The 14,402-nt window shown below is 36.7% G+C and overlaps 1 protein-coding gene across 1 annotated transcript in view; it reads right to left on the bottom strand.

Moving 5' to 3' along the window:
• The window catches only part of Msh4 (mutS homolog 4), a 92,816-nt gene that overhangs the window by 2,968 nt on the left and 75,446 nt on the right, over positions 1-14,402 (bottom strand). Inside the window, exons 18-19 of the mRNA XM_046443164.1 lie at positions 4,014-4,188; positions 1,464-1,552 (exon numbers count right to left, since the gene is read on the bottom strand). Coding sequence (XP_046299120.1) covers positions 1,464-1,552; positions 4,014-4,188 — 264 coding nt within the window. The remainder of the gene's footprint in view (positions 1-1,463; positions 1,553-4,013; positions 4,189-14,402) is intronic.

The raw sequence follows: 14,402 nt of genomic DNA, 5'->3' as shown, positions 1-14,402 counted from the left end.
AAATGGGAAAATAATTTAAGAAATTGGTGTGAGGATTTCTTGGTGGAAGAAAAAAAAAACATAATCATATTCATAGAAAAAGGGAAATCAGTGCAGAAAAGAATGAGCAAAAGAGAAAAATGAAACAAACAATACTCAGAAGGAAATAAAACAGAAAAGTTAATTTTAAAATTTTTTTTAAATGTTAATGAACCTTTATTTTATTAATTTATTTATATGCAGAGCTGAGAATCGAACCCAGTGTCTCACACATTCTAGGAAAGCGCTGTACTACTGAGCCACAACCTCACCCCAGAAAAGTTAATTTTAAAAAGTCTGAAAAGCAATATTTTTTTTTGAAAAGAAGAAATATGAGATGGGTGAAAAATATTCCAAGAACAGAATTTTGCAGAAATTGTGCAACAACGGCTCACAAAGGGTGGAAATGTTTTGAAACAGTTACAGAAAAGGAGTTACAGAGATCAATAAAAGGAGAAGAAAAAATTATTCAGTAAAATATTCAACTTAAAGTTAGAATGTAAGAATTTTATAGTGGATAAAATTAGACTATCTAGAATATTTTTCAAACATTACTAGGAAAGTTAAAGCCTAGACGACCAGTGAAGAAGTGGCCTATAACAGGAATTTGGCAAGATTAAATCTGAAAAATTATGGAATGAGAGGTACTTCAGAATGATAACACTGATAAAATTACTGATGAAGAGATGTAAGTGGTAATTAGGCAAGTGAAGTCATAGAGACAGTCTAAAAAATCAGAGAAGGAAAGAATGCAATAAAAAGTGGAAGGCAGGTTAAGAAAAAGTGAAAGAAAACTATTATTGAAGAAAATTCCCACTACCTAGCTCAACTTACTTAACACATTGAATTTTCTTTTTTTTTTTTCACATTGAATTTTTTAAAACACTACAAAGCAACCTAATTTGAAAAATGAAAAATATTTCCGATTTTCTGAGTCAACAGATGTGCTTTTAGTGTTGGATATACTACTTTGTAACTAATCACTTAACCTCTATAAACCTATAAAAATGATAGTAAAACTAATACATTTATTATTTATCATTTTATTAGAAAGACGTAACTACTTCATTTCTTCTTTTCAATGCTACATAAAACCATAAAAATACAAATGTCATGCATGGTGATTTTTATTTTTAATGTCCCTTTTAAATACTTATTTTCTCATTATAAATTCATTTGGCAATAATTAATATAGAAACTGAACTGCTGAATTTTTCTCTTTTAGTAGCTGATGTGGTGGGAAAAGCCATAACAGGCCAAATCAAAAATGGGTTGAGAAATAAAAATAATTTTCTTAAGAATTAAGCTTTATATTTTAAATATTTAATTATTTTAACTATTACTATTACAAGATATTTAGGTCAAAGCCAAAATAAGAAAGTACACTAAAACCATTTTTTTTAATTTGAAAAACAATTAATTCTTATTGTTAAAGTGGTTTTTACCAAAATTTGTCTTGCAATTTGAGTTGTGATTTCTTTGGCATCCATGACAATTGATTGTGGAAGTGATGATACCTCTGCTGCTTTTAAACCTAAAATTATAAATAAAACCAATAAAAATAAATAAATAAATAAGAAACTAAAAAAAACAATAAATAAATAAATAAAATTATAAATAAACAAACTGGCTTCAAAATAGTTATTTATGATATTTTTGTTTGTTTTAACTGATGTTAATATTTTTTCCAAAGATTTAAATTTCCCTTGTACAAGGATTTCTGAACTGCTCAATTCTCAAAATTAAGTTTTCCAAAGTTTTGGATGACAACTTCCCAATTATTAGATTTAATTGCTTGTCCCAGACAAATAAGGCAAATATCAATTAACTCTCAATATACTTATGAGACAGGAAAGAAAAGAGGTAACTAGGAAATAATAACATTAATATTACAATTACAAAAACAGTCAATTGCTGGCCACAGTGGCTCATGCCTGTATTCCAGCAACTATGTGACTGACCTCTGAGGAAAAGTAAAGCATCCTTGTTTTACTTTTTGAAATGGTAAATCAATCAGATAACTTATTTGTTTCATATGTCTAATCTTTATAAGCCTCAAATTCATTGCCTATGAAATGGGGATAATTTTTCATATAGAGAGACTCATAAAAATTCAATAAACTATCAAAAGTCAGCTGCCTAGCATATAGCATAGTACTGGCTGCAATTCCAGCAGCTCAGGAGGCTGAGGCAGGAGTATTAAAAGTTCAAAGCCAGACTCAACAACTTAGTGAGACCCTGTCTAAAAATATAGAATAAAAAATGGTCTGAGCTATGGTTCAGTAATTAAGCAATCTGGGTTCAATACCTGGTACCAAAACAAACAAACAAACAAAAAGTAGTTGGTTTAATAGAAGGTGGAAGGATATTTGTTTTTTCAAATGATGAGAATGTTGAGTCACAGAGACAACCTTACAGCTGAATGTTCCTCTAGCAAAACTATGAGATTGGAATTTCTCAGAAGATAAAATAGTAGGTGACCACTCTACGCAAATTCAAAGTATAAACTATTATTCTTGTATTTTAAAAGCTTAATTGTATTGTATCAATGCCATGCAGGCACTCTACTGTGTGCCAATTTTTTATTGTACTTTAGAAGCAATGGAAGCAATGACAATATTTATTGAGAAGTTACTCATTGCCAAGTACTATGCTAGGCAGTTGACTTTTGATAACATTGAATCTTTATGACTCTCTCTATATAAAAAAATTATCCCTATTTCATAGGTAATGAAATTGAGGCTTATAAAGACTAGACATGTGATACAAATAAGTTATCCAGTTGATTTACCATTTTGAAAAGTAAAACAAGGATGCTTTACTTTTCCTCACAGGGTCAGTCACATCCATAGCTAAAATGGTTTTTGGAACCTTATATGTATGGATCAACTGAAAATTCTCTGAATCTGTGATGATTTTATATGTCATATAATTACTTATGTAGAAAGTATCTAATAAAGTTTAGGAATGTCATATGATTTGGTAATAATTCTCATTTAATTAGTAATACTCTGAAATTGAAGAAAACAGAAGGAATTTACTCCTAATAGAGTGTGTAGGAAATGTACAATTTTCAACTTAATATTTAACTTGCAATTATAAACTAAATTACATTTTTGTAAGAGTAGAAATTCATACTTCTAGGGCTTTCATGTAACATATTTCTACACAGTGATAGACCCAACCTGATCTTTTCTTAAAATTGGGCATCTCACCACAAAGCCATGAAAAGATAATTTTGGCTTTACTATAAATTACTGCAAATTCTGAACCTGCTTGGAATGCCTGCCCGTGCCTTGAACTCACCCATGCCTGGCTCTCTGACCAGATAGCAGCCCTCTCTGAAACTTAGTGACACCTCATAAATATTGGCCTTCCCTGGCCAGACAACGACCCTCTCTGAGGCTCTAATGGTCCTCATAAATTCTGATGTTGGGGCCAGCAAAAAAATGTAAACTACCATTAGTGTGATGCTTGTCAGAGTTCTGTTATCTGTAACCCCCTTTTGTGTAACTTTCTGGGCTATAAAGCTGGGCTGCAGGAAAGCTGGGGTGCTGTCTTGTTCCCGCCGTTTTGGGAGGGAGAGGCAACCCAGCCAGTCGAAATAATAAGCTTGCTTTAATTTGATTTTAATTGGAGTCAGTGGTCTTTTCTTGTGTCCTGGTCAAACAACAGTTACTGGTTCATGTAAGTTTATATAAATTAAAAAGTTATATACGTGTGTGCGTATTATATATATAAGCTTATAATGTATAAATGTCATATATATGGTATATATTAATTTTCAGCTTATATGAACTTATATGAACCAGTATAACAGATACATAATGTGATTTTGACATATAGTCTTAGGCATATAAACATTCACACACACACACACACACACAAAAAAAACTAAACAAAGAAAGTTTGCTTAGATTGATAGCCAAGAAAAGGGGAGAAAACAGTTTGTCTGAAGAGAATGTGTTTTAATCTATAATTTATATATGCAATACCATAATTTTTTTCTTCTGTGAGTCCTTTAGAAAGTTTGTATGTATACAAAATTGCTTCTTTATTTCTTGAGGCATTCTTTACATGCTGAACTTCAAAATGCATGTTTTCTACATTAGGATACAAAACATCTATATGGCATAGTTCCAGGAAATGTGTAGCAAACAGTGTAAATGCCTATAATACATAAAAGACAATGAATATTAGTGCTTTTTAAAGTGAATTAGAAAATTCAATTGTAACTATTTAAACATAAAAATTTAATTTATTTTTCCAAATAGCTTGACAGAGATGTAAGAACAAAACCAATAATGTGGAGGCTAACATGATCAATCCATTTTAAAGTGTTTTGAAATTTTATATCCAATGAAGTAATATCTTTATTATTTTTCCTCATATATATGTATGGTACTTTATGGAAAAGAGAAAAAATCTAAAATTAAAATCATAAGAAATATATTTGAAGATATTAAAAAGATGTTTGCCAGAAACAAAACTATTAACTGAGGGAATCACTTAGTAGGGAGATAACCCCCACACATGATAAAATCATAATATTTCCTTCAACTTTTAAAAACTCCATTTTGAAAGTAGCTTCCCTTCCTGTAATTGAAATCAATGGATTGCCTTGAGGTATTCAAAATTCCCTAAATGTGATTTTTGTTTGTTTGTTTTTTGTTTTGTGGTGCTAGGGATAAAATCAAAAGCAAAGCCACCAAAGTTTTTACTTTTGCTAAAATAAGCAGAGGTATGCATAATTGATTATGTTTTAGGACATATTTACCAATGAGAAAAGAAATAGATGATCAATGGAAAACAGAATACTAAAATAGTCTAAAAAGAAAATACTTGGCTGGAGGCTGGGGATGTAGCTCAGCTGGTAGAGCTCTTCCCTAGAATGCACAAAGCTCTGGGTTCTAGCCCCAACACCACAAACAAGAGAGAGAAGTGTGGGGGGGAGAGAGGGGGGGGAGAGGGAGGGAGGGAGGGATTTGGTTGGCAAAATGGTACAACCATGGAAGACTGGCAGCAAGAAAGGAAAGAAAAGTTTTTGTATACAACTTGCTAATAGTTTGGATATTGAGTGCATCCTCTTAGGAGCTGTTAAAAGCTTGTTCCTCAGTTTGGCAATGCTGGAAGGTGAAGGAACATTTAAGAGGTAGGGCTTAGTGGAGGTAATTAGGTCACTGCTCCTAGAAGAAATCAATGCTGGTCTACTGGAGTGAGTTCTTTAGAACAAGTTGATATAAAAGAGCAAGGGGGCAGTCCTTGATTATTGGAATAAACTATTTAAAAGCTAGGGACCATGGTAGATAACAATATTCTTAAAAATTATGTGTCTAACCTATCTACTAGAATAACTTTGTAAACTGTATTTCACATTAGTTCAATTTAACAAATAATTATTCACAATGTTTTCTATTACAAACATTGTGCTAGGAACTGAAGATAGTAAATTATAAAAATAATAATTAACTTTAAGCTCCTTAAAAGTGAGTAGCAATGTTATATGTTTACTAAATTATTTATAATAGAAAAAGACATTCAGACCTATCATTAAAGGTTTTATTCTTAGATACTACAGAGTACCACAGGGGTTTCACATTGTTGCTGAGACTTTGTGATCCTCCTGCCTCAGACTCCTAAGGAGCTGGGATTACAGGTATGTACACCATGCTTAGATAGGAATTGACTTATAATCATGGAGACGGACAAGTTCTAAGAACTGTGATTGGCAAGCTGATAATCCAGAAGAGCCAATTATAGTTCTAGTCTGAATGCAAGCAAATTTTAGATCCAGAAAAAGTAGATATTTCAGTTTGAGGCTGGTGGCAGACAAGAACTCATCTTCCAGACTGAAGGCAGTCAGAAGTTTCTCAGGACTCTTGAGAGAGTCAATATTTTTGTTCTATTCAGGCTTTTAATTTATTAGCTGGGACCTAGCCACATTTGGGAGGGCTATCTGCTTTATTCAGCTTACAATTCAAATGTTCATCTCCTCCAGAAATATCCGCACAGACACACACAGAAAAATGTTGGACCAAATGTCACAACTTGTGACCCCATCAAGTTGATATATGAAACTAACCATCCACAAGTCCACTCCTTGTCAACTTGGTACCTATATATATCTCCTTATACCATATTTCATCTCCAAGTAAAGACAACAATAAGGTCATAATTTTACCTAATATGATACAACTATCTTGAGAACAACCATGAATACATTAACTACTTCCCCAGAAGAGGAGGTAAAAATCCTCCAGAGAGTTCATTCTTCTCTTTGATGTCTTATACTTTAAAAACTATGATGGATACTACAGATGTAGCTCTATAGTAGAGTGCATTCTTAGCATGCACAAAGCCCTGAGTCTAGCACCAATAAAACAAAAAAAAATATATTTAAAAAAAAAAACCTATGATGTAAAATTAGCAATATTTAAATCCTATGGTATTAAGTCAATACATTTGGGTCACCTGATAGCAAAAAATAAAGATGTTCACGTAATATATGTCTTTATGCACAAATATTCATAATAAAAAAGGAGGGGAAATCATAATTGTACTCTTCATTACTGTAACTGGTAACATAGTCATAGCTGCTTCTAGTACTTATTTTAAAATCCCTTTGTCTTCAGGAAGTACCTTAGCTACTCATGGTTCTTTGCCTGCTAACATGGTTCAAATCTCCATTACTGAAGGATCTTGGTCAACCATGGTTCTTCCTATATCCAATTGTTATAGTTTTCCATCAACCTTAATCACAGATGTGATAATTTACAAACAGACACCCTAAGGAATCTCTGGTATTCCAGACAGACTCCTCATGCCCACATTGTGGAGTAGTGCTGTTTCCCTTTGGTAATCAAGATCAATCACTCCTGTCAGCATAGTGATTCCCTTCTTTGATTTAGAGACATAAGGAACTCAAAGTAGCTGGGGAGGAGCCTTAACTTTCAAGTCAAAGTAATTGTGTCCCCTGGAGGAAGCATTGTTCCCTTTGTAATTAAGATGTTTATGCCAACAGAGTACAAGTTTTCAAGCACAAGAAGCAAAAATGTTGCTTGGTGGTTACTAGGGATAATAATGAGCAATGTCTTTTCCATTACCACTCTTTTATTCTTAGACTCATGAATCTGGGCTATGGGAGAAATAGCATCATATATTGAAAGCTGACTTAGAACATATACAGTCTTCTGGAGAACCTTACTCCAGTATAACAAGGTACTGCCTCCTACCTGGTGCTATAACTGAGTTCTTCAAAAGGCCATACCATGATTTTGTGAAGGTGTTTACTTTGGATGGTGGAGAACATGGTAAAAACAGTCAATTCCAAAGCTATTTGCAACACTGCATTTATTGTAAAGGGAGTTGATCAGAAGTAATGCTGTAATATTCCATTGTTTATATACACCACATTTTTTAATCCATTTATCTACTGAAGTGCATCTAGGTTGGTTCCATAGTTTAGCTATTGTGAATTGTGCTGCTATAAACATTGATGTGGCTGTGTCCCTGTAGTATTCTGTTTTTAAGTCCTTCTTTGGGTATAGACTGAGGAGAAGGACAGCAGGGTCAAATGGTGGTTTCATTCCCAATTTTTGAAAGAAATCTGCATACTGCTTCCCATATTGGCTGCACCAATTTGCAGTCCCACCAGCAGTGTATGAGTGTACCTTTTCCCCCACATCCTTGTCAACACTTACTGTTGTTTGGCTTCATAATAGCTGCCATTCTGACTGGAGTGAGATGAAATCTTAGAGTATTTTGATTTGCATTTCTCTTAATTGCTAGCAATGATGAACATTTTTTTAATATATTTGTTGATTGATTGTATATCATCTCTTAAGAAGTGTCTGTTCAGGTCCTTGGCCCATTTATTGATTGGGTTATTTGTTTTTTGGTGCTTAGCTTTTTGAGTTTTTTTATATACCCTAGAGATTAGTGCTCTATCTAATCTAAATGTGTGAGGTGTAAAGATTTGCTCCCATTCTGTAGGCTCTCTATTCACCTCACAGATTGTTTCTTTTGCTGAGAAGAAACTTTTTAGTTTGAATCCATCCCATTTATTGATTCTTTATTTTGATTCTTGTGCCAAAGGAGTCTTATTAAAGAAGCTGGGGCCTAATCCCACTTTTTCTTCTATTGTACACAGGGTCTCTGGTTTTATTCCTAGGTCCTTGATCCATTTTAAGTTGAGTTTTGTGCATGGTGAGAAATGGGGGTTTAAGAGAATAAGATCATGACAATTGCAGGTAAATGGATGGAGTCAGAGAAGATAATGCTAAGTGAAGTTAGCCAATCCCAAAAAACCAAATTCCAAATGTTTCCTCTGATAGAAGGAGGCTGATTCATAGTGGGGTAGGGAGGGGGCCCATCAGAGGAATAGATGAACTATAGATAGGGCAGAGGGGTGGGAGGGGAAGGGAGGGGATTAGAAATGATGGTGGAATGTGATGAACATTATTATCCAAAGTACATATATGAAGACATGAATTGGTGTGAATATACTTTGTATACAACCAGAGATATGAAAAATTATGCTCTATATGTATAAGAATTATAATGCAGTCCACTGTCATATATAAATAAAATAATTAATAAAAAAGAAGCAATGCTGTGTGAAATATTGTGATGGTAGATAAGGCATTCCATAAGTCCACAGATGATAATTTTGGCAGAAGGATCACATGTAGAAAAGGTAAATCCATCTCAAGATTATATATTTCAGTAAGAACATGATGGAAGTTATCCAATGTAATTAACCTGGAGCTAGTTGATCATCTCAGGGAATGGTTCCTTAATGGGGATATCATGTTGATCTCTGCTGCTGGCAGATAGAGCACTCAATAGTGGCCGTAGCTGAATTGATCTTGGTAAGTAAAAATCCATGTTGCTGAGTCCATGTATAACTTCCAGTCCTCCTATCATTGCTACTTTGTTCATGAGCCCTTTGGGTGATAATGACAAAGATGTCTGGGAAAAGAAGCTAGTTGAAGGTTTTAGTCAGCTTTTTATTGCTGTGACCAACATACCTGACAGGAACAACTTGGAGGAGGAAAGTTTATTTTGGCTCATCATTTCAGAGATTCAGTATATGGTTGGCCAGCTCCATAGCTATGGGCCTGAGGTAAGACAGAACAGAATGCTGGAAGGGTAGTGGAGGAAAACATTTCAGTACTTGATAGCCAGGAAAGAAAGAGAGGGAGCTCTGTTCACCAGGGACATAATATCAACCCCAAAGGCAAGCCCCCAGTGACTTACTTCCCCCAATCATATCCTATCTACCTATAGTTCCTACTCAGTTAATATATTCAAGAGGATTAATCCACTCATTAGGTTATAGTTCTTTAATCTTTTTACTTCTGAAAGTTTTTGTATTCTCTCACACATAAGCTTTGGGGGGACACAACATATGCAAACCATATCACTTGTATCCACGTAACAAGTCATCTCCTATCCACTTGATTATTAAAATCTTCCTCTGCTGAGGTCACTCTTTGTTGGCATTCAACAGGACACAAATATCGTTTTTTGTCTATCCTCAGAAGTCTATTCACATCTTTCCTCCCCAAATTTCCTTGTCATCAATTGTTTGATCATATTCCAAGTTCCTGACTATGTAGCCAAACCACTGCCTACAGTCCACGAATTAATATATAGTTGCATATCTAGCCATTTTTCCTTCCAGGAAGAGTGGTCAACCTGGTGCACTGCTTGAAATTCTTCCTTCTGAGAGGATTTTCTTTCATAATTGTGTTTAAGAGATGTCCCAGAAAGGGATTATAGTGCTAGAGTTGTCCACCATTAGGGGTACCTGCATATTGTTCATACAGGCAGTTCTGTTGGCTTTTACTTGGCCTTTGCAATGATAATTTCCCTCAAGTCACAATTCAGGGAACCAATGTAAGGATTTTTCCAGCTGTTAAGCATATTTTAATTAGGCATTACAGTACTGGAGAAATAACCACAGAATTAGTTTGGGAACTCACTGGGCCCACTGTGAGATAGACTTAAACTAAAATTTAATTGATCACCTGACGTTCATAAGTCCCTTTTCTGACTAGGGACTACAGTAACATTTTGGATCTCCTAAAATTACAGAAAGCTCAAAGCCAGGACCAGTCAGTAGTCCTTACAAAATTTGACTGCTTCTTTTCCCCAGTGCACAATTATCCCAGTGAAAGGCCATATATCCCTTTGGGGGATTGGGTAGGAGGAGGATAAATTGAATAGTTATCCCTCTATATCCATTGGCTCCATATCCATAGATGGAACCAACCACAGATGGAAAATATATGGGGAAAAGATAGGTTTGTATTAGCATGGACAATCTTTTTTTTTTTTTTCGTGTTCGTTAATATAGTGTAACAACTACTTACATTGCATTTATATTATATTAGGAATTATAAATAATCTAGAGATGATTTAAAGTATGCAGGGAGATATGCATATTACATTCAAATATGACACCATTTTATATAAGAGCTTGAAAATCTGCAGATTTTGGTAAACTTGGGGGTTCCTGGAACCCAGGTACCACGGACACTGAGAGATGACTGCATAAATATTTGAAAGTGTACCAGGATTCTTTCTCAAGAGGATCTCTCCCCAGCTGGTGCATGAGCTGCTAGAAACAATGGTAACACAAGCCTCTCTTCCCTTGGTATCCTCAGCCTGGATTCCCCTGTGCACAACCCTCTTTATGCCTATTTCAGTTGCAATGGGCCATGTACACTCTGGACACCTCACCAGGCATTTGTTGGAACAGGTTGGCAATAAATTTTATGAACTCCAGAGCTTCCATCACTGAATGCTGCCACCCAGTCACTTGCAAATGTCTCTTGTCTCAACTCTCTGCTCACTGCCAAGAGGTTCTAGTTCTTTCAATCATCAGTTTGCTCCAATATCTCTGGGTCAGTTGAGATCAGCCTCCTTCTCCGTTTTATGGTTCTCTCATGCCAAATTTATTCACAGTACCTTTTTCTCTTTCAGCCTGTGTTCTCCCTCCCCTCTGTGGTAAATTGGCAGTGCTAATGCTGCTACCACCAGCAAAGCTGCTATGTCTCTAATATATTATTTCCTGTTGTATGTTCAAAGCTTCTGAATTTCTGTGTCTCTATGATTATTTTACTATCTAGTATTGAATTTAAGTGAATTCCCTCAGGTACCCTCCTTGCTAAGAAGCAATACTCCTGTGCTGCTTGAATCTCAAGCTGTAGAACAACTGGAAAGTACTCCCTTCCTTTAATCTGCCATCTTCACAAGCTCCCAAGTCAAACTATTCTGATTATTGTTTTGACTCTTCTGCTTATTATGGTAGTAACTATGTCCACTTTGACTTTGGTGATTGAGTATCACTGTTTTGCCCTTGCTACCACAAATCCAATTATTCCTATTATAGGTTTCCCGATTCAGAAACCACAGTTCCCACCATAAAGTCGGGCCTATAGAAAAGAGTGATAATAGACCATTTCAAGGATGCCAGGACTTCTCTCATAAATTTATTTCCTATACACATGGTGAAATGCATGTCTTTTCAACTTTCCCGGAAGGGGTAAATAGGTCATATATGACAAATACACTCTAACATTCCAACCTCCCTAGCTTTGAAGGTTTTCTTCTGCCTTGAATTATACCCAGTATTTCCAACTCACTCATGATGGGCCACTTATGCTCCATATTTCAGCCAACCAACCAAACTGTTAGAGCCCTTCTTAATTCACAGAGTTGCAATATTAAATACAGACTCTACTTATAACCCATATCAATAAAATCACCTTGATTCAACTTTATCTCCCTTTTTTTTAAAGAGAGAGAGAGAGAGAGAGAGAGAGAGAGAGAGAGAGAGAGAGAGAGAGAATTTTTTAATATTTATTGTTTAGTTTTTGGCGGACACAACATCTTTATTTGTATGTGGTGCTGAGGATCAAACCCTGTGCTGCGCACATGCCAGGCAAGCACACTACTGCTTGAGCCACATCCCCAGCCCACTTTATCTCCCTTTTATCATTATCCCATACCCTTAATACCCATCCCCACCCATGTTTCCTAGATTTCTATTTGTATAGGTTTTAGAAAAAGAAGCCAAGATGAGTGGGGGAGCGGGAAGTATACTCAGCATTGTCTTACATGGAAACTGCCTCAGGACAGTCATTATAGTTTCCTTAGGTAATGCTGGGTAATCTCCTCAGATGAGATTGAAAGCTACTTTCACTAGGGGTAGGGAGATCTGACAAAAAAGATTCATCAGAATTTAAGGATTAAATATCTCCAACTTCATTATGATCTTCCTATACATCTCTATTCACACTTTCAGTATTCCATTCCTTCCCAACTCTGTCCTTTTCCAAATCAAATGCAGGCAGACTCTGAGTCATCTGGCTATTTGCTCTATTCAGGTTCTTAACCTATTGGAGGGGACCACTCACATCAGGGAGGGTCATCTGCTTTATTTAATCTACAATTCAATGTTAACACATTCTAGAAATAACCTTATACACACACCTAGAATAATGTTTGACCAAATGCCTGGCCCAGTCATGTTGACACATAAAATCACCCACCATAGATACTAATTAGCTTTTGGTTTTAAGTAATAAGTACATCTTATTTATATGAGAAATTATAATTGACTGACATTTAGAATTATAGAAACTAAAATTATCAATTAGCATTATTATTTTGTGGGGTGGGGGGTAGGGACCGGGAATTGAACTCAGGGGCACTCTACCACTGAGCCACATCCCCAGCCCTATTTTGTATTTTATTTAGAGACAGGGTCTCACTGAGTGCTTAGAACATTATTTTTTAATTCATCACATACCTTTGTGTATAAAAGAAATTTTTTTCTTATTTTATATTATAAATCATTACAGACTCTCATTTAAGGTTCATCTTAGGAATATTTTAAGGTATTCTAAATATAAAAAGTATTTGGAATGATCATCTAAAAAGACATTTTAAAAATTAGACTAATAATAGAGAAAAAACACTGTTTAAAAGTGTAATTATGTTACTTTTTCATGCTAAACTTTTTATAAAAGTTTAGTTGTAAACTTAACCCTTTTAGATCACTAGGGGCGATCCAACATGGCGGCAGGCGGAAGGCAGCGCTTTCAGTACCTCCTCAGTAATGGGGTCAGAGAGACGCATCGATACGCTTGGATTCTACCTGCTGAGAGGCTCCTGGCGAAATTCCACTGAAGAGAGACCGGCCGGCAATTGGTAGGATTTTTGGAGGTGACAGTTTGCCCCAGACGAGTGAATCTCCGCCACACAGCGCAGCACAGAGGTCTGGACCCACCAGCCGCTGCATGCGCGACTCGACTCGGCGACCGCCTGCCCACGGCCCCGCGAATGGGCGGCTAGCCCCCAAGGCGCGGCCCAGCAGGTGCGGCGCAGGGAATCTAGGAAGAGGTCTCTAGCCAGGCCTTCATGAAGTAGCGAACTGGGAGCTGAAACCAACCAGAGACAGACCAATGCCACCCCTCCCTTCGGACACTCCAGCAAGGAGCCTGGGGCCGCCATAGCAGAGAGGTGACATCACCGGAGTTCGGCCGACGGAATTCCTTCCCAGCTGAATCCACTTTAGCAGGTGTGTGACTCCCACCCCCTCCAGATACAAGCAGCCAGGAAACCTCGGGAATCTCCCTGGGGGCGTGTCTGTAGGAAAGCAGAGGGGATTCCCGATCTGCAACTCCCCTTATCACCAGCGGCGACACCTAAGGTCTTAGCCGTCAGTTTCCGGGGGCATGCCCACCAAAGAGGTCCAGAAAAATTAAAACTGTTGGTCCCCAGATCACCGCACTACAGCACTGGGGCTTAGATGAATGACGGAGAGAATGCTCAGTTGTTCGGGAAATAGGACACGCGGTGGGGCTGCAAGTGTAACCAGATCTCTGGGGAACCACCTCCGATGAACAGGACCTGGCTGGCGGGCTGGCAGGAGGAAGGGGGGAGGGGCCGGAGAAGTGAAACAGCTCTGGACTAACAGGACTGAGAGACTCCCAGGAGCCGCCTTACATTGCTATCGGCCCATAGAGGGCAGAAGCTCGGCTTGGAGGGCACAGCTCTGCCTACTGGAAGAGAAGAAAATGGATCTCTAAGACTTCAATTTTTATTTTTTTCTCTCTCTTTGTTCTTTTCTCCACTTTTCCTTCTTTCTTTCTTTCCTGTTTCAAGTTTTATTGTTCTTTCCATTCTCCTCTAATCTCTCTCTCTCTCCTTTCTTTTTAAGAGCACCTTCCTTCCCCTACCCCACAACTTTCATCCCAAGCATTACGTCTTCCATTACATGTAATTGTCTAAATGCAAACAGGTGAATGTTTAGAAGCTGTCTATAGGGCTCCTAAATACCTAGCTACTACCAACACCCTGATCCATTCACC

This window comes from Marmota monax, unplaced genomic scaffold (assembly GCF_021218885.2).
Source record: "Marmota monax isolate L192 unplaced genomic scaffold, Marmota_monax_Labrador192_F-V1.1 WCK01_AAM20220418_F8-fsc00046, whole genome shotgun sequence".
NCBI lineage: Eukaryota > Metazoa > Chordata > Mammalia > Rodentia > Sciuridae > Marmota > Marmota monax.
The sequence above is the reverse complement of the archived record's forward strand: the minus strand, read 5'-3'. Positions and strand labels throughout refer to the sequence as shown.